General features: G+C 32.8%; 1 protein-coding gene across 2 annotated transcripts in view; it reads left to right on the forward strand.

The window, feature by feature from the left end:
• The window catches only part of Hem (Nck associated protein 1 Hem), a 144,152-nt gene that overhangs the window by 86,488 nt on the left and 35,652 nt on the right, over nt 1-22,012 (forward strand). For both annotated transcript variants that reach the window (XM_085809380.1, XM_085809381.1), the window contains exons 13-22: nt 1,808-1,899; nt 2,038-2,119; nt 2,212-2,270; nt 5,173-5,318; nt 12,548-12,680; nt 12,794-12,913; nt 13,001-13,137; nt 14,932-15,063; nt 20,306-20,421; nt 20,664-20,766. In XM_085809380.1, coding sequence (XP_085665506.1) covers nt 1,808-1,899; nt 2,038-2,119; nt 2,212-2,270; nt 5,173-5,318; nt 12,548-12,680; nt 12,794-12,913; nt 13,001-13,137; nt 14,932-15,063; nt 20,306-20,421; nt 20,664-20,766 — 1,120 coding nt within the window. The remainder of the gene's footprint in view (nt 1-1,807; nt 1,900-2,037; nt 2,120-2,211; nt 2,271-5,172; nt 5,319-12,547; nt 12,681-12,793; nt 12,914-13,000; nt 13,138-14,931; nt 15,064-20,305; nt 20,422-20,663; nt 20,767-22,012) is intronic.

The following is a 22,012-nucleotide window of genomic DNA, read 5'->3' on the forward strand; positions in this document are numbered from 1 at the left end:
GTTCTTCACCACATATACTTAGTGTAGTAGCTTAGTTACTGGTGAGGGAGTACTGTTGGCAACTACTCCAGTAAAAGAAAAAGAAGAAGAAAATAGTTATTGATTTGAGCGTTTTGGCAACAAGAGAGAAACCAGACGGTAACCGTAGAACTAGCATTTTTTATTTAGAACTTTAATTCAATTTTTGGGAACTTTTAAATTGGCTGTAATCGAATATTGTTGTTTAAATGATTATCCTTTAAAACTAAAAATTTAAACAATATTAGGTAAATATAAAACTAAGAGAAGCTAAGTCAGTCTATGATTATTTCTACGTGATGAATGATTTGTCATAGAAGACATTAGTGTTTTTCTAGTAGCTGTCCGGAATGTAATCCAGCTTCAAGAAAATTATCAAAAGAGTAAGTCTTGAAATTTATTGAGCCCTTATATGAGTAGATTAGCCCTTATATTAGTCCCGACGAGTCCGGATTAACGACTTTTGACTGTATATTTATTCCATCACAGTGAATGTACACATTTGGTATATCCATTTCATATGGGTGAGCAGACCAAGCAAATTGGTCAAGGGAAAAAGCTGTAATTTTATTTTTTGTGGGCTAAAGGTATGTTTATAGTGAAATTAGTTCATTTTATGATACTTGGTTTCATAACTGAACAATGTATAAGGAAGTATTCACATGAATTTCAGATTGCAAGTATTATGGTATTGCTTAAACAAATAACTTTTAGCTTAAGCCAGTTGTAGTGAAAACCTTGATTTAATGATAAAGGAGAACAGAAAAGTGACTCTTGCTTGTTTATCATTATAATTTGATTTATAATGACACAGTATAAAAGTTTTTCATCAGTATCTAGTCAGCTATAATATTGTCAGCAAGTAGGTTCCCAGTCAATTAATGGAAGATAGCAAGAAAATGTGGATGGCAACTTATTTGATCATGGCCAGTGCTATGTGGAATATGGGGAGAATTCTTCTCCAGTACTGAATAGGAGGTGAAACTTCCATGTTTCATGAAACAGTGATGTGCAAAGTTTGGGATGCACCATAGTTCCGATGTCACGAAACAATTCAAAGCAATTACAAGGCCAAAAAAGTAATGCCACCAATGTTTTGGGACATGTATGGAATGCTTTTGGTGGAATATGCTCTTTGCATTGCATCAGTTAAAGCAGCTTCCTTATTAATCCTCTGAAAATCTGAAGGAGGTTATTTATTATAAACGACTTTCTTACTGCACTTGGGAGTTTTGCTTTGATATGACAATGCAAAGCTAATGCCCTTGTAATCCTAGTAGTTTTAAATTCTGCCACATTCTACATTTAGTAGTGAAGTGGCACATTCAGATTCATATATATTCCAAACTGGAAAACATCTTCAAGGACAATATGTTTGATTATATGATGGTGTTAAAAAAAACTATCAGAGATTAGCCTCATCATCAAAATAACATCATTCTACTACGAAGGTTTTGATTCTTTCATTTACTGGTGAAGTAAATGCCTTAATAAATGAGGTAACAATGCTGAGAAAATAGTAAATATGTATCTTCATATTTGCTAAACTCTCTTCACTGTGTATTAACGAACATTAATTTTTTTTTTTAAAAAAGGAACCTCAATTTTTTATACATACTCATATTTGTGCATTTCAAACATTTGTAATCTTTTGTAGGCATCATAAAAAATGCAATAAAATAGACTGCTAGAAATATAATTTATAATTCTTTATAATTATCATAAAGGAATTATTACTTTAAAAAATATTTTTTTCTTTTAGTACATGTCTTTTTTTTATATATTTTAGCTCTAATACGCAAGTATAACCAAGTAATTCAACGCTATTATGTTCAGTATTTAGCTGGCTATGATGCTGTTGCACTGAACCATATGATTCAAGTATGTACTTTATGCTTATTTTTGTTAGGTGTACCATGTTGCTATAAAAGGTTTTCTACTGCTAAATTTCTTTATAACAAATATAACATCATGCTGTATAATCTATGTGATTGTCTGCTTTTTTTTTCCCCTCCCTAGAATGTCTCTGTAATTCCAGAAGAGGATTCTGTTATTCTTTCATCATTGTGTAGCACAATTTCGTCACTCAGTGTAAAACAAGGTAAATTAAGAATAGGCCAAATTTTATTTGTATTTAATGTAACTTTTTTAGGTTTAGACATTATGTATAATTTTTGTTATTATTGTTATTAGTTGAAGATAATGAACTGTTTGATTTCCGAGGTCTGCGTTTAGATTGGTTTCGATTACAGGTAATTTTATTTTTATACATATAGCATTGTTATATTAAAACAAAAGAAAATATTTAAATACATACTACAACAAGTTTTTGCTTTATTAATGACTGGAAAACATTTAGTCATTGAGTTTACTTAATTCAAACATGCTTTTTCTTAATTTTTTTCCTGTTCTTATACTAAATGAATGCTTAAGAGCATGCTTAATACTGAGTGCTTTTGAAGTTTCCTTTTCATTTCTTTCCATATATGTCTGATTAGAACAACATCTTAATGGTTGTGAGGAAGTTTTCAGAATTATGTATTGTATAACAAATACTCCTTTACAATTTGAGCTTTGTGTGTTAGGATCATTTTCTTCTTAAAAGTAAAATTTTCTAAAAAGACCTAATTTTCATGCAGCTTGTTTCAGATTAATTTTTTAAATGTGTAGATAGCCATATTGATTCAAAATAGCATCAGCTTTATGCAAGTTTCCAATAATATTTGCAGCCATACCTTCATATTTCCACAATAAATTTTACAGGTGTTTGTGTGTTTTCCTTCTTAACCCTTTCTGGCAGGCTACCTTTTAAAGTTGGAATTTTTATTTAAAAAAAGGGGGTAGGCAGTCTAATTAGGCCTAGAGGAGTATACAAGTAAAATTTCGTGAAGATAGCACATATCATTTTAATTACATGGGTGTGCTGAAAGTGGGCACACTGATTGAATAGAGCTTCGAAAAGAGTGCTGAAACAAGCATTGTTATCAATAAACTGACCGATAAGATGCGGAGATACAAAGAATACAAATTCTCAGTTGTCCTAGATTATCGGTGAGCTTGGTCTGGGCACACCTAGGGTTTGCCGTTTGATTTTAGGCAAGATTTCAAGGTAAAAATTTAAAACTAATATAGAATAAAGAGATTAGCATACAGCCAAAAAATAACATAGAATTTTCATTTCAAACAGTTCCTTTTATACCCTAAAAAAAATCTGGAAGATTTCTTTGAAAAATGAGGGTCTTAAAAAACTAAACATGGCTAAAATATATGGAGTGGTTTGTGTTGAGCTGCCATCTACTATAAATAAAGAAGGTTCAGAGTAACTTATAAATCCTTTTTCATTCAATTTTTATGTGCGTACAGAAGGAAATTTTTAGGTGTGTCCAGACTGGACACCCTGTGCCGCAAAGGGTTAATGGGTTCTCCAACCTTCTTCCATACCAAATTGCATCCATCCCACTATTTAACATTAAGTTCACTTTTATATAAAAATATATATATATATATATATTTGATGCCAGAATTCTTAAGACTTAATGAATTCTTTTGCAGATTTTAATTACTTCTCGCTGTTAGCTTTACTTATGAATGGTTTTTGTTTAGCTACTTGACCATGATATCCAGTTTTTTTTTTTTTTTTTTTTTTTTTTTTTTAAATGTAAAATTCCTGTTTGTGCTAAAATAAACCTCTTTTCTGCTAGCATTCTTTTAAGTTCTAACACTGACGAACATACAAAAGAATTTAGTTTAATTTTCTAGAAACTTAATCAGTTGTCTTTCTTGTTTAGCTTCAGCTGTGTCTTAGGATGACGCAATTTTTTATAGTTTTTATTTTTAAAAAAATTTCTGGCCTTTAAACTAATTTAGAATATTTTGACCGGTAACATGTTTTCTTTACCATACTTCCTGTTTCATAGAGAAGTTTTTCATTTTTGAACAATTATATTGCAAGCTTTCTGACATCAGCTGTTTTTTCTCCTTATTTGGTACTCATTTTTATGAAAAAAAGGAGTAAATATTCGCACAAGCAATTTGTGAAGCAAACATAATTAATTAGCTGAGTATGTTATTAATTGTAGCTATGATAGCAAAAAAATTTCCATATGAGATTGAAACTGTTTAAGTGCATTTTTCCCCTTTTCAGTTTTAAGTGTTTTTGATGTTTTGACAAATATTGTTATATTAATTTATCACCATTACCGAAAATATCTCTCATTTTTTAGTGTTTCATTCTTCTTGATACTGTTTGAATTAATTTTGATTAATATTACGAACAAGTTGTAAGCTAAGTAACGTAAATTGGCTTTAAAATAGTTATACGTCATGTATGGATACCTTTTTTCCATATTGTATACACAAGCTAGTTTCTCATAAAATTTCTCTTTTCTTGTAGATAGATAATTTTTGTAGACTTTGTCATATTGGTTTGAGTAAGCAAATCAAGACATCTTGTAGGATTGATCAATTTGTTTTAAAAAAAAAATTAATTCTACTTGCCAGAAGAAATGACTTATTTCTATCAGGAATTATCATAATAAACTTGGTTGCAGTTTGCTTCAATGCCTCTAATTATAAAATTACGTGAATTAAATTTAACTTTTAATGTATTTTCTTGCCTAAAATTCATAGTTGCTTGAAAGACTGTACTGTATTTTGATTCCTAAGAAATGTTTTTTATCCCTTGCCATTCAGTCTTCAGGCAAGGAAAGTCTTAAAAACTGCTGTAAGCACTTTAACAAAGAAGTTTATTTCATTTTTCTGTTTTCTTCAGTTGTAAAAGACCCAAAATTATTTACTCGTGTTCTTTCGGGATTTTTTCTCCCCTTCATGCTTTAGCATTGTTTGCTTTTGAGTCAGTGATTGCTTCTGCTTCCGATAGTGAATGAACTGAATAATCCGTTATGATTCTGAAGAAGAAGTGGCCCTAAATATGGTGAAATATTTTTACCCAGGCAATTTTTTAAATGTTTCTAATTATTGCAAATAAAAAAATATTTGTAAAATTGCTATCAGAATTAAAAGAGAAAATATTCTAAATGGCAGGCTTATTATCCCCTTGTTTTCATGTAATGATTATTTGAGATCAAGAAAATCATTCATTTGTTGTCAAGTATTGAATATTTTTCTCATAAAATGAAAACCTTTATTTTTCAGGCTTATAGCAGTGTTGCTAAGTATCCTCTGAATTTACACGAGCATAGGGAGTTAGCATCTTTAATGAATACCATAGTTTTTCATACAAAAGTTGTTGATTTTCTAGATGAATTACTCATTGAAACTTCAGATTTATCAATATTTTGGTAAGTATGTTCATATTTTCTTGTTATGGGCAAACATTTTTATTTTATGACAGCTGTAGTCATTGGATTTTGACTGAGTTTCCTGTACTTTTTTACATGACTGTAATAAAAGAATATGTTAAGTTCATTACAATTAAGGGCTACAAGAATGATTCTGGTAGCTAGGAAAAGCCCCCTTTTCTCAATTAAAAATTTTTAGTTCTGAAGTATTAGAAATTTGGACATCATAATTCATTGTAATGTTAAATTTTATGTAGTAATTTATAAAAATATACATTTCCCTCATAAGAAATGGCAAAATAGGTAAAGTTTCCTAGAATTCTTTAAATGTATAGTGAATGTATGTATACATTATTTTCAGAATATAATTTTTGTGTTATCTGTTTGTTGAATTTAACAGAGACTTTATTTTGGCACTACCTTATTATTATAGCCTCCAACATTTAAACACTGCCAGAGACAATCCTGCTCAGAGCTGTTCATATACTTTCATTAAACAGCCTAAGCATGGTTACTTTGGCTCTGTTCAGGCGGTGGCATAAATGTCACAGAGGCGCAGTCATAAGGCATAAAATGCATCTGCAAGACAGGCTCAAAGTCATAGCCAATTAGAGAAGCTAAATTAGTGCATGTGCGGATGTGTCTGTAGATTCCCTGCTCAATAGATTTCGTTCGTTCTCTCTGATTGAATGACTCTTATACCAAGTCGGCAGATCCCTAAACCAGTTTTTGTGATGTAGCAAGGGCTGGTTAGCTGGCAAACAAAGTTTAGCTTAAACAAGTTATGGCATTTATACCACCATCTGAATGCAGCCTTATAGTTCGTCCATCACAAGTGGTGTTGCTTTGGTGAGTCTGTTGACTGAAGCATTTTGGTGTCATTTAAATAGTGGGGCCATTATAATAAGGAAGTGCTTGCATTTCTATAAGTCACCTGTTTGTTTAGACATGGAGTTTCTTCTTTAATAATGCATCGGAATTTTCATCCATATTTTATTCATTTATTGGTAAAAATGTGTGTTTTCATTTATCTGTCACATTATTGAACATACTCTTAAATGATTATGTACTAAAAGAGCAAAGTAATAATGTTCGCTATTCTTTTGACTTGCTATATATCATTCTGATCATTGTGGAAAATAGTTTATTGTCTCATCTCTTTTTTAGTTCTCAGTTTTACGACTCTAAAATATTCTCATTACTTTGTGAATTTACTACTATAAAGCAATGGAATAATAAGTAATAAAATTATGCTTCAACCTTTGGAGGGCGCTTTATGTAATGTATGGGAAATGTACACTGGGGTGCAAAACTTAAGCAACAATGTAAATTTTAATTAGATAGCCATGAAATTGCAGAAAAGAGGTTCTTACGATCAGTACAATGAAGACACAATTCAGTAAAAAGCTCATGCATATGCAAATTTCAGGAACGAAACGTGATAGGCGACGTGAGCGTACACAACACGTGTACGGTCGGCACGCTTAGCACAAGACTACAATAAAAGGAAGGATGGAGACGCAATTAAAGACATTCACCGCAAGTAAATTCTTTTGTGAAATATAGCTAGAAGAAATACCTGGATGACTGCACACGTGTAAGAATCATCGAAAAGCTGGAGGAGAGACGTAATGTGACCGATGTAGCTGAAGAGTTCGGAATCGACAAAAGTGTCATTTCACACACTTGGAAAGCTTTCCAAACCATAGGTACAGCTGTTAGAAAGGTTGTTAGTGGCCGTCCCCACAAAAAACAACTGCATTGGATCACCGATATATCGTCCTGCAGGTGAAAAGTTCCCAAAGCCAGTCAGCAAGTGGCATAGCTCAGCTATACAGCAACAAGTGTCACAGTTTACTGCGTTTAGACGCCTTCGCAAAGCTGCCTTATTTGCTCACCATCCTAAATGCTGCATCCCTTTAAAAGTTGGCCATCGGCGGCACCATTTAGAGTGGTGCAAGGAGCACAAAAACTGGATATCTCATTAATAGATTCTTGTCCTCTTTATGGATGAGAGTCATTTTAGTGCCACAAGCGATTCTCAACACCAGTGATTTTGGAGAAATGTCGGGACAGGGTTTCATCCCAGTAACATCACTGAAAGAGACCATTGCAGTGGTCCTGGAGTTCTAGCCTGGGGAAGCATTATGCTGAATGGGCAGACAGAGCTCCACTTTTTTGACAGAGGTTCTGTAACCGGAGAACGCTACTGTCAGGAGGTGATCCTTCCCCATGTGCATCTCTCTTCCGAGGTGTCATTGAAGCTGACTTCGTTTTCATAGTTTACAGCACACCCAAACCAGTCTCCTGTTCAAAACTCATGGGAAGAAAAGATATCACTCGAATAGATTATCCAGCGTACTCCCTCGATTTAAATCCCATATAACATGTGTTGCATGCTTTGACGAGATGCCTTACGGCACAATTACATCCTCTGGGGACACCCAACGACTGAAACAGATACTGATTGTGGAATGGGCACTCTTACCTCGAGATCTGTTGGACAATCTTGTGCTGAGTATGGAGGAACAGTGCAAAGCAACCATTGCAGTAAAGAACACCCATTGCTTACATTTTGCACACCGGTGTGTATTTCATTAGAAGCTCTTTTGACTTTATATGTTGATTTAATGAGGCAATATATATATATTTTAGTTATTCGACATTAGTCTTTATATACAAGGTATTTTAGTATGTACCTAGAAAGTATGTTATCCTGTATCATAAATGTGGGAATTAACCTGGATAGTGAACCATAGGAACATTTGCAAACTTCTTTCTATGAGATACAAGCAGTTTTGCAAAAGTTTGTCACAGAATAGTGAATCAATAAAGATGCTTCATATTCTACTGTGTTAAATGTTCTAAAGTAACTGAGGAGGAACTACAAAGGCCCTTAATATACCGTGGTTGAAATTTTCTTGCATTTTTTACTTAGTGCTGAAACTGTGTAAGGATATTATGTAGCATCTGATATTTATTCTAAATTCATCAGCCTTCAGTAAAATTTTCGTAATTCTTAGCCAAAACATAATGACCCCTACTCAATAATGTGATGTGCAACCTGCCTGCAAAACAGCTGCACCTCACCTTGTAATGGATGCCACAAGTTCTTGTTAGATGACTGGAGACAGGTTGTAACAGATGTCTAAGCAGCAGTCACGCAAAGTCAAGATATTTAACAATGTTGTGTTTGAGCTGTGAGCTGCCGCTCCATGATATCATAAATGTGCTGTATTGGGGTAAGATCCGGTGAATTAGGTGGCCAGCACATTAATTGAAATTCATCCTTATGCTCCTCGAACCACTCCAATGCAGTTCGAGCCTTGTGACATGGGTTGTTGTCCTGCTAGAAGATTCAATTTTGAGTTGGGAAGACAGACGGTATGTAACTGTGCAACTGATCTGTAGTTATGTTCGGGTAGTCCACAGCTTTCATGGTATGTTCTAGCACACCACCACCACCAGCCTGTGTATGGCCTGCTGTATAGGGGTGAGCAACTGTTTGCCTGGGAAACGACGTACCCTGACATGACCATGGATGTGATGAATGAGAAATGATTCATCTGACCAGGCAGTTGGCTTTCACTTAGCCATGGTCCAGTCTCGATGTTTCCAGGCCCTCCGTAGGCGCTGTTGACAGTGAGGCTTGGTCAACATAGGCACACAAGTGGGACATCTGCAGCTCAGTCTCATGTCCAACAGTGTCTGCTGAACTATATGTTTTGAAAAACTTGTCCTTGAACCTGCAATTATATTGTGCTGTCAGCTGAACCACTGTTTGGCATCGATTTTTCTGTACCAAATGAGACAGTCTGCAGCGTCCTTTTTCTTTGATGACACATGAGCATCCAACACCTTAGTGTCTGCTGCTGGTTTCACCATCAATTTATCCACTGTTCCTAAATACCAACAACTGCAGATTATGAACAACTTACTGGTCATGCCACTTTGGAGATACTCGGTCGGAGTCTTACGGCCATTACAATCTTCCCTCTATCAAGTTCGCTTAGCTCAGCAGCCTTTTCCATTACTCACAAAAGTATGTGCAACAATGATTCTTTACCTTCTCCAGCAGCAGTTAAATGCCATTCCCATTTAATCGCGGGCCCTCCTCGTCATACAGATGATTTCGTTGAAAGCTGTATTGATGGTTATAATGTTTCGGCTCATATTGGATTAATTATTCAGTCATCATTTTTAATACAAATAATGCTTTCTTGATATTTTTTTGTCTGTCCGAAAGGTTACGTATTTGGAACTTTGAATAGTGTAAAAAGGGGAGAAAGCAAATAAAAATTTACTTGCTTCAAAAATTCTGTACTATTTTTGCATTGTTTGCAATAGCAGTCTGCACACTTGTAATGAATTTATTGGTTTTATTTCCTTTTTAATTCAGAATGATATACATATTAAATAATTTTTACCGGTTTTAAGCTGCTAAGTAGTGAAATAAAGAAGAGAACACTTCCAGTGGAAACATAAAATTTTTATATGTATTTACCTATGTATGTGTATATTTTTATCCTTCATTTTTTATGCAGTAATTAAATGCTCTGCTAAATGTATTTTAAAGAGCCATGGTTAGTTGCCTGTTATTAAATGTTTTTCTAATTTCTCTCAAGAGATTCAAGTCTCAATAAACAGAAAATCTGAAATTAAATCATTTGTGTATCAATCTTGTTCGTATTTTGGGGACAGAATGCACCAGTACTCCTTCCTTTCTTTGAATTTTGAACAAACTTGTAGGATGTTTGTTATGTGGGGTGGTATATGCTGTGGGAACTGGGCACATTTTTGTTGACAGAGACATGACGGTTTATTTTCTGCGGTTTCCTTGGGTATGATATTCACTGTATGCTACAGTTAGTAAAATTTATTTTGTGACATCTAATAAAAAATTATGAAATCAACTTCTGGATTTTTCTAATATTGTTGTGTAATCTGTGCACAGTACTGTATTGTGTAAGTAAAAATGTGGCTTGCATTAATTGTTGTCTCATTGTATGAAAGCATGCAAGAACCTATCTTGACAATCAATTTCTCCATTGCGTGCAATATAATTAGTGACACATTCTGGTTTGCTTTCTTCATGTGTGTCAGAAATGCTACTTTGTCACTTTCCTTTTTCAATCAGTAGTAGTTACTTTTACGTTAATATTTTTATGTATTTCTTATTTTTCCATTTTATTTGATTAGAAAATTGTGTTGCAACTAATTATTTACTATATGTTTTCTTGGTTGTTTGTTTCATTGTGCCAACAGTGTTTGTTTTCTTTTCAAGTAATTTTGAAAGTAATGTTGGTGATGTTTTTCATTTATCTAAATTATGTTGTGTATCCTTTGTTGAAAATAGGTGTTGTAATTCTAAAACAACATTTTTAGATATATTGCTAGTTGAACTTATTAATTTATTTTTTCCCATATGAAGTTTGAAGGCAGTAGAGTAATTACTGCTGGATTCACACAATTTATAAATATTCATGCAGAATCATGCTGTTTTGAAAGACTGAATTACTTGTAAGACAAACAGTCATGCGATTTCATAAGGGATTCATCTTATGATATGTCATTTTCAACAATGTATGTTAATGCTATAAAGTTGAACATATTTTTCAGAAATTTAACTTTCAGGTTATTTAATCTCCCATCAATAAAATTCCGAGTTCCAGACTCAAGGACCCCATTTTAGATGCGAATTCCTGGGGTATTTATAGGATTCCTTGCCAGTGTGGTTTAATTTACATTGGCCAAACTAAGAGAGCCTTAAAATTTTGCGTCAAGGAACATGAGGCATATGTTAGAAAAAAGGAAACACAGAAGTCTTCTGTTGCTCAATATTGTTGGTCCGAAAATCACACTTTTAATTTTTCTGCTGCCAAAATTATTCAAAAAACATCTTCCATTGGAGAACTGGATTTTCTAAAGGCATTTCACATTCAAAAAAATCTTTCTGTTCTTGTTAACGATCCTAATTCCAATCCATCTTTGCTTTGGCCTTTAAAAAAAATTGTGTTTTAGTTCTGGTTTCACCAACAGATGGCGCCACTTGCTTATTCTTGTCCAGGCTTTCTTATCTTATCTAATCATTATTTCCTATCTTGTTCATTTGCAGTTTTGCACCTGAAGATGGTGGTTCGGTAAAACCATCGAAACTAGTTCTGTGAAAATTTGAAAATTAACGCTGATTTGTGTTGTTTGATTTCTGAATTAGTACTTATTCGGTGTGTTATTGTGTCTTAATGTATATATGTATCGAAAAAATATTCAAATACGTGAGCAATACTTCTCATCTCAAAGATCCAATTTTCTTTATTCTATTAATCACTGTTAAAGAAATATAAAAATCGAGTAATAAGTGCAGTTTTCTCTTTTAGCATTGTTCCTTCATAAATTTGAACGTATTATCATTTTTGGCAGTGATCAGTATTGGAATATTTTAGGTCTTTTTTTTGCTTGAGATAGTAGTACTCATAAGGAAAACTAAATTATAAGTTCATTTGTAGTTGTATCTTGCCATTCATTGTCAGATTTTTTTTTTCTTTGCATAATTTTCATCATGTAGCATTCTTCATGTCTATTGTTTCAACAACTAGCAATCGCAATAATCTACTATGTTAAATAAATCCATTACAATGGAAGTACCATACTTAGTACATACTTAGTACATAATCCATACTTAGTACTACTATGTTAAATAAATCCATTACAATGGAAACAGCTTGTCATTTTTCTAGAATTAAAGGTCTTTGCTTGGTGTTCTTCTTTCTTGGTGGAAAACTATTTGGATCATTATTTCAGGGAACCCAGTTCCAGTGAATTAACTTCACTTGTTGAAGTTTCTGTTGTTTTTTTTCTATTATCACCCAAATCATTGAAAGAAAAACATCTAATACATTTTTTCCATCTTTAAATCTGATATTTTGAAAAGAAATCTTTTCTGACCATACTTAATTACAAATGAAATTATTTTGTATATAGAATAATTAATATTAAAATTCAATCAAAATGCGTAGTGTTAACTAGCCTGATAAAACTCTATGCTCACAAAATGATTACAATGAAAGCTTGAGTCCAACTTATTGCTTTGCACTGTGGCCACAAAAATGCCCCACTTGTTTGACTCATTATTCTGCATAAATGAGCTAATATTACATTAAAAAATGGTGTAATTTAAATTTACCCTTTTGTGTGTAAGATAATACGTATAACCGGAGATTTTATTTTAGTTTTTACAGTACTGTCTTTGAAAGCCAGTTTCATATGTGTCTTGAATTTCCTGCTCAAACAAGATATATCATAGCTTTCCCCCTTCTTTGTGGACATTTTATGAACTGCACTCATGAACTTTGTCCTGAAGAGGTGGGTAGTAAAATATATTTTCTCTAATATTATGTGATTAAATTCGTTTGAAAGCGAATATATGACTAATTTTTTAATGTAAATTTAGGAGAAAATTTTTTTCTTTCTTCTAGCGAATCCATATTGGTGATCGAAGTTTGACCATGGTTAATGCATTTTTAGATGAAATGTCAAAAGAAGCTAAGGATATAATTACTACTATATGTGATGAGCAGTGCATGCTGAGTGACAAGGTTTGCTTTTTTTTTTTTTTATGCTTTAAAAGTAAAATATTGAAAGCCGTACTGTGCATTTGTGTGAATGATGAATCATTTTAATAGCTTCTTCCTAAGCACTGTGCACCACTTATTGCTCAAGTTGTGAATAAAAAACGGAGGGATAAGAAAAATAAAATTGTAGCAGAACCTGGGAAACCTGGAATGGAAAGTTACAGGAAAACAAGAGAGGAACTAACAACGTATGTTTTTCCGATTGTAAAATTCTTATTCTTGTGTACTTTTATTTTAACATCTTCATTTTTTTAATTTCCAAAGATTTATGTAATATTTGAAACCCTTTTGTTGTAAGTATTTCATGACAAATATCACTAATCATATTCTTAATCTGGTGGAAGTGGAAAAAAGTTGTCATATATTCGTCTTAGGGAAAAAAAGAAAAATTGTATTATAAGCAGTTGCATACTTGGTAAAATATAGGTTATGTTTTAAATAAGCTGTGTTTATGAATGAGTGTGAAAATAATGTGTGATCGCTGCAGTGCATATGCACATCTGCTCACAGCATGCTTTGCATGCATTTAGATGCTATTTCCAGTTTTATTGTCTTTCTGTATGCTAAGTATTAGAAGTTTATAATGTTTAAGAAAACTGAGTCATGCACCAACTGTGAGGTACGATCTGTAATTCAGTTCATGAGTACACGAAACTTGGCAGTAGTGGAAATTCACAGATGTGTGAAGTCGTGATAATGCTATGAGTGACAGTAAAGTGTGAGTGGATGAAAATGTTCAAGGACGGATAAGCTAATGTGCATGATGAGCCATGCACTGGCTGACCTCCGGTTTCTGAAGATTTTTTTTTTTTTTTTTTTTTTTTTGTGTGTGTGTGTGTGTGTGTGTGTGTGTGTTACACACAAAAAACATTGAGATGACTGATGATTCACAATTTCAGAGTTATCAAGTGATTTTCGACAGGTTTCAAGGTCAATTTTGTACACCATTGTTTCGGAGAAAATTATCGAAAATCATGTTGTTGGTGGTCTCCAAGACTGCATTCTGATGATCACAAAACAAAAGGATTGGACTGTACTTTATCATTTTTGACTTGGTACAGTCAAGAAAGAAAACCAATTTTGGGACCACATCATTACAGATAAGACTTGGATGTCTCATGGGGCTTCTGAGTCCAAGCAACAGTGAGTGGAATGGTGACACTAATCATCACCTGCCAAAGTGAAAGCCAATCAATTTCAGCACGAAAGATCATGGCAACTGTCTTTTGGGACAGGAAAGTGATTTTATTCTTGGATTTTATGATGAGAGGCACAACAATCTGATGCACGTTGTATGAACTTGAGGAAACTGTCATAACCTGCCATCTTCGTGGGTGATGTTGCTCTATGATAATGCAAGGCTGCATATTTCTGTACAAACACTATGTCTAATCAGGTCTTTTGGATAGGATCGTCCACCTTGTAGTTCAGACCTCCACCCAGTGATTTTCACTTATTTCAATACTTCAATACAGAGTTCCTTGGTAAAGATTCAGTCACGACGAAGTGAAAACTGCAGTCATGGATTTGGCTTCTTCACTGGCAGCAGATTTCTTTGACATCAGAGTTTAAAAACTTATTGAATGGTATGACAAATGTTTCAACAAAAATGAAAAGTATATGAAATAGAAGGAAAAAGTATATTTTAATAATATCTATGGCATTTTTCTTAAAACCAGCTTTTTTTAAAAAAATAACCCTCATATTTTAATGATGTTGGCAGCCATCAGTTGCCAAATAAATAAAATAATTGTTGCTTTAAGCAGAAATTGAGTTCTTAATAGATGGCCTTAGTTGTAATCTTTGTTTTTCCCATGTGCATTGTAAATGCAAACCAACTTCTTTGATGAAATTCTCTTTCTCTCTAGGATTTGTAATCCTTCCATCATTGCGATAATCAAGAGTTACTTATGTTTTTCAGCTGATATCTATATGAGAAATGTTTGAAATTCCGTACTAAAACCTTTTCTCTTCCTTTTTAGGATGGATAAATTACATATGGCTCTTACTGAGCTATGTTATGCCATTAACTACTCAAACACTGTAAATGTATGGGAACATACATTTGCACCTCGAGAATATTTAACACAGCATTTGGAGAGTAGATTTAACAAGTAAGTATCCATGCTTATTTCAAAGCATTCTTAAAGATCCATAGTGACATAGCAGAATATATTAAATTTATGGTTTGGTTGCATCATAAAGATATAATTACAAAAAGGGCCTCTATTTAGCACACACGTCACAATCTTAAATTTTGCAGTCTGTAGATGTGATATTTTGCTTCATGATATTGCATAGTATGGAGTGTGCAATACCTGTTATCTTTAGATGCCACTCATAATGACAACATATAGTCATCACAGGTGTGCAATGACGGCAACTACTACCTGAGGCAGCAACTGTCACAGGATTGGAGGAATGGTTGACCGGCCTGAACTGCATCTCAAAGAGTTCCAGATATGCTAAATAGTATTTTGTTCCCGAGATATGAGTGACCGACCATCTTCTGAATATTTTTAGTGTGCAGTAATTCGTTTCCAAGCTTTGTGTACTCAAGTATTGCCTAAATTATAGCCAAAATCTCTGTTATAAACTGTTCGTCAGACTGTATAATCTAGTGTCTGCAGTGTATAATATCATAGCTGCCAACTCTCCCAATTTCAGCGGTAGACTCCTGGTGTTTCATCATATCTTCCAGTCTGCTGGTTTTTAATTTTTAGCCTTTACTAAGGAAAATGCTTCCAGCAATAAATTTAATTTATTGAATTAATGGAACTTAAATTAGGCCAGTTTTGTTCCCCCAATTCTAATTATTTTCAGAATAATGTTTCTTATCAAATATTATTTTATTTGAATTGCGCATTGTTTACATTATAGATTGTTTTCTCATTACATTTTATTGGTCTTTCTCTTATTGAATTGAATTTGATCTGATTTGTCTTAATCTACTATAGACATTTGTAGATTTTTATATGAAGATTCAAACAATGTTTAATCAGTTAATATTTATATTTATTTTTTTTTACTTCAGTATATGGAACATTACTATGTTTTATCCACACAAATACTATCACATTAATTAAATTTATTTTCATTGTATTTAAAAGTACTTTGAAGTTTAGATTATGTAATTAAATGCTAATATATTTTAAAACAAAATTGAATTACAAATACAGTCAAAAGTCGTTAATTCGGACACCCATAATCCGGAATGATCTATAATCCGGACCTCAAAGCTACAAACTTTCTGCGCATGCATCGCGTTGACGCATGTGCGTAAGACCTTTACCGCTGCAAATTTGCGCGTGCGCAAAATACGTTTACGAATGCGCATTTAATGTATAACGGACGGGATAAGCTAAGCTAAAATTATCTTAATTATCTATTTCAGTTAATGTTGCAGATTGCGTTGTTCCTTAATCTTCGAATTGGATCCGGATTATTATTTTTTGCAGACTCTTAGAGCAATTTTATAAAAGTAAGCTTAAACTTTCGATTATGTCAAATAGAATTTCCGATATATATTTACTAATATGTAAAGGATATACAAAGCGAAAGTATCTTTCGGAGTCCATTAAACAAAAAGTGGAATTGCTGCAAAAAATGGATAAAAGCATATCCTTTGTTTATCTAAACTTTAACGTTTGTTTATCTTTAACGCCGGGGCGGCGTGCAATGAATTGGAAGTTGATCTGTCAGCACTATCCTTAAGGGCAGATGTTTTTATTTTATTTGGCTTATAATTGCTTACTCAATGTAGTATTTCATCGCGATGTACTCCGTCTTTGATATGATTTAAATCAAATGCCTCGTCATTATAATTCGCTTCCGATAGCGAAGAAAGTGACAGAGGTTATTGAAAACGAAAAAATTTTGATTGACAAATTAGTCAGTATTCTTGACACAGCAATTATAGGACTTGAACAGCGGAACTTTGTAACTGAACAAAAAATTATGTCTGTTTATAGAATTAAAGAGAATGTATTATCACATAAAAAACGAAGCAATCTATATTAAAGGAAATGATACGCTGTTAAGAATGAAAAGATGTCAATAGTGTATTGAATCGGAATTCTTCACACAGTGACCTAAGAAATGAAATTGTGTAGCTGAACAAGAAATTGTCTTTCAGTGAAACTGGAAAAAAATTAATATATGCACTCATATGCACATGTGAAGTAAACAAATAAAAAACTGCTCAAGAAAAATTAATAAAGCAAATACTTTTTAACATTACACTTAATTTTTATTTTTGTTAATTTTATTTCCTGTAAGATCATAAATGACTCCATTATTTCACGAACAGTCATTTTATAGCTTTATAGTTTCTACATATCTTTGTATTAAATTTGTAATAATGACGTAAAATCCGGAATCACCAAAGTGATTCCAAATCTTGGACTTTCTGTACGTATTCAAAAGCCGTATTTATTTATTTTTTGAGAAGATAATTTTAAGGTGCTCTCCTCAGTCAATGTGTTATCTAAATATGAACAGAAGGATTAAGTCTAAACTCTTGAGTTTAGGCTGAATTTTCTTCCTTGGAAAAGTTGCAAGTGTATTTTTTAGTCCAAAACTCAAGACGTTAAATACATGAAAGGTGAAAGTCATGAAATTAACTGTCTTATTTTTTTTTTTTATTTTTCTTAAAAAATATCAGTTTTTCCATACATATGTTTGAAAGTGTGGAACATATCGAAGCATTAATATACATTGGTATATCAGACAGTAATATTCCATATTTATTTCATTAAGTTTGTTGCTTAAATCATTGTTAATAGATGATGATAGTGCCTCCTGGGAATTAAAAATTCATATACAGTCAAAAGTCGTAAATTCGGACACCCATTATCCGGACCTCAAAGCCACAAACTTTCTGCGCATGTGCTGCGTTGACACATGCGCGTAAGACCTTTACGGCTGCGAATATGCGTGTGAGCAAGCGCATAATCCGTTTACGCATGCTCGTTTAATGTATAACGGACGGTATAAGCTAAGCTAAATTTATCTAATTCTGTTAATGTTGCAGATTGCGTTGTTCCTTAATCTTTGAATTGGAACCGGCTAATTATTTTTTGCAGACTGTTAGAGCAATTTTATAAAAGTAAGTTTGAACTTTCGATTATGTCAAATAGAATTTCCAATATATATTTACTAATATGTAAAGGATCTACAATGTGAAAGTATGTTTCAAAGTCCATTAAACAAAAAGTGGAATTGCTGCAAAAAATGGATAAAGGCATATCCTTCGTTTCTCTAACCATTCCGAAATCTGTTTATCAATTTCACGCTACTCTGTGGCGGGGAAGGGGGGAACGACGCATTGCGCAATGAATTGGAAGTTGATCTAATCAAATTCCTCGTCATTATAATTCGCTTCCGATAGTGAAGAAAGTGACACAGAGGTTATTGAAAACGAAAAAATTTCGATTGACAAATTAGTGGGTATTCTCGACATAGCAAATATAGGACTTGAACAGCGGAACTTTGTAACTGAAGAAGAAATTATGTGTGTTTATAGAATTAAAGAGAAAGTTAAACAACTTACATTGAAAGAAATGTTTAATAAAGTAAACAAATAAATATTAAGCTTTTTTTTTTTTTTTTGTAAATTTTGATACCCTTTAGATCATAATTGTTCTTTATTTCGTAAATTACAGTTTCATATTTTTAATTTTATAATTTCTGCATGCCATTTTACCAGATTTAAACTGATGATCTATAATCTGGAAAAATCAATAATCCGGAATCGCCGAAGTCCCGACGAGTCCGGATTAACGACTTTTGACTGTAGTTTAGTAACATGAACCATGCATTATAAAGTGAATTAAAGTTAGTTTGGAGCTTCTACGAAATAGTGTCACCGCGCAGCCCGAATATCTTTTTGTTTTTTGTGGTTTTTAACATTTCAGGGTTGCCAACCATCCAATACTAAGACTGTTCTCATGAAATACAAGGAGCTTAGCTGTTTGTTGTAAAGCCTTCACAAATTTTAAAAACCACAACTCCAAAAATGTCTTGTTCTTTTTAATGGCTTTTTTTTTTTTTTTTTTTTTTTTTTTTTTTTTTTTTTTTTCTTTTTCTCTTGTAAGGAACTGGTAATAAGATTTGAGTTTGTAAACTGAATATTTATTAAAGGTCTGCCAGAAAGGCCATCTTTGCCAAGCTGGCAGTATGTGGTTTTGAATTTGAAATGTACAGTATTTGCTTTGCCTTTTTGTTAAAACACTATATGAGTCATCACATGTCGAAGATTGTTAAGTTGCTGCCATGATAGTAAAATCACTATGTGGTGATGTTTTAATCTCCTGCTAATTTGCCTGAAATATTCTGTTTTCAGCTGTGCCATGGCTTTCAACCTAGCTGTTGTTGAGTAGATACATGGTAGAGGAGGCATCCAAGTCCATAGTTCCATAAGATTTAAGTGCATAACTCAAATTTGTAGCACTTAAATCTCCCATACTTTTTGAAATGCATATTTCACTTTGGGTTAACATTACTAAAGTTATTTTGTTTATCTAGGAATGCCATTACATTCTGTGTAGTTGCTTTGAATAAATCACCCAAACCTCTCCTTCAAAGCTTAATTTTAGACACTAGTGTTAATCAACATCTTTTAACTGATGAAATTGAGAGGAGCCTACCGTAGTATCTCTGTTTTACAAATTTGGAAAGTTGTTTTATTTTTTAGACATCTTCATAAGAGTATGAACACATTTCTGCAAATGAACTACTATCCAAGACCGAAACCTTAGAGTATGCTGTCATAGTTCCTGTACTCTTATGAAGATAAACTTCTAACTTGAAGCAAACCAGCTTCATAAAAATGCAGGCATTGCTTTGCAAGTAGAATTTTCATTTGCTTTGCCACTCAGAATAGCAAATTAAAACTGTACTTTGATACTGGTACAAAGATGTCCAATTCTTTCTGAAGATTACATTTTACAAGTTAGAAACTGATTTTCACGAGGAAGTAGGCACCTTTTAAGGTGTCAGTACTTTTATGTAGGGCATTGTTTATAAAACAGTAGTTTTCCAGTTTAGATTTCTCTGTTGCAGACTACTAATGATATGCACTGGTATTTCAACCTGGTTTCAAGTTCTGGGCTGGCTGCATAGCTATTTTAGTACCTTTTCCAATGTGTAATATAGATAAAAGCCAATTTTCTCTAGAAATTCCACCATAAAAGCATCCCCTTGTCGTAGACAGATAATCTTTTAATTAAGCTAATCTATTAATGATGTACAGTGAACTTAAATGATGAACTAGTGCAATGAAATTAATTTGCTAATTTATATTTATTTTTGGTAATGCATTCTAAAAATGACTTATATTAAAACTTTTATTTGCAGATCTCTAGTGAAAATGGTTATGTTTAATCCTGAAAATAATGAAATTGCCAAGCCTTCAGAATTATTGACAAGTGTTCGTTCATTTATGAGTGTCTTGCAAAGTATAGAAAACTATGGTAAAGTTGTCATAACTTCACTAATAAAATAATCAAAACTGAAATAGTTGCTTAAAACAGTCCCCCCCCCCGTGTGTTTGTGTGTGTGTGTGTATGTGTATGTGAGAGCAAGTGATTGAAAATTTTTTGTACTCTATATTTATATGTAAATGAGTAACAGTTTAAATATTCTTTTATATATTAAATGCTTATTAAAATGTATTTTTGAAATTTGTGGAGTGATACAAATTTTATCTCTTTAGTTCATTTAGATATTACAAGAGTGTTCAATAATGTCCTTCTTCAACAAACACAGCCTCAAGATAGTCATGGAGACAAAACTGTTACCTGTCTTTATACAAACTGGTAACTGAATTTAATTTTCATTTTAAATATTTTATATGTAAGAAAATAGATATGCATAAGATTTACAGTGTGTGGAGGTAGTACAGTGAAAAGGGGGGAAAGGATCGACTGAAAATACAAAAATAAAATTATATGTATATTGAGTTATCCAGAATTACTTTTTATTTTTTCACAAAGTAGCAAAAATGTAAGCAGATGAATTTAATGTTATTGGAAATCATTTTGTGACAATGTGTTGTGGCAACTGATAAGTCAGCATGCATTTTAAATACAGTACAAATTCCGAGATCCAGACGTCCAATATCCAGAATGATCTAAAATCCGGACCTCAAAACTATCACCAACTTTTTTTTTTTAAAAAAAAAAAAAGCTTTATGCATGCACATTTGATCCCCCCCCCAGGTAAAACGTGTAGAGTCCCAATTCTTAATTTCCCTTCAGTACTAAAGCACTAAATAAATACTTCGTTATTGAAGAAACAATAATTTAGCGTAAATCTGTGTGATCGATAATTTGGTTCCATAACTGCGATGCTTTGCATACATCTCAAACTGAAACATTCTTGATAGAAACATCGTTAACCCATCAACCGCCAAAACTACAAGGAACGATTCTTTTCTCATCATGTAATAATAACAAATATTAAATTAAATCATTTCTAGCATAAATTTACATTGAAAATTTAAAAAAAAAATGCTCTTACCTGTGGAAAAAGTGAGTGTTGCGTTTGCGCAACATCAGTGGAATAAGACTACGGATGTTTAGTGACTAGGATTGTACTTGTGTGATGTTTCCTTTGGGTGGAGCACTGGATTACTTTTTAGCTGTAGCTACATTACATACTTTGCATCTATAAACAGTCTGGCTATGGCACTCTTTACAACAAAGTCTTTTTGTTATCTTCGGACTCTGCGATAAAATGTCTACCATCTCCATGCAATGGTTTTCAAATGCTGAATTTACTAGGCCTTCCTGTCTATTTACTAGGCCTTTGCTGATCTATTTCTGGCTAATTCTACACTCTCAATAAAAGTTTGCAAAAGGAATAATGCAATCTCGTGTCTGAAATCTAAAAGACACTTTTTATTTCCAGTAGTAGAAAGTCGTTATAATATTTATCAGTATTATCAATTTGACTATTGTCAGCTAAATGCAAATTCTGCTTCATATTCCTGTACTGCAAACGTGATATCGATTCCCGTACAATAGAAACAGAAATGTCCTTATCAAGTGACGAATACATTTC

Source organism: Stegodyphus dumicola, chromosome X2 (genome assembly GCF_044657685.1).
Source record: "Stegodyphus dumicola isolate Sdum_Otavi_A_Nest chromosome X2, ASM4465768v1".
NCBI classification, from domain to species: domain Eukaryota; kingdom Metazoa; phylum Arthropoda; class Arachnida; order Araneae; family Eresidae; genus Stegodyphus; species Stegodyphus dumicola.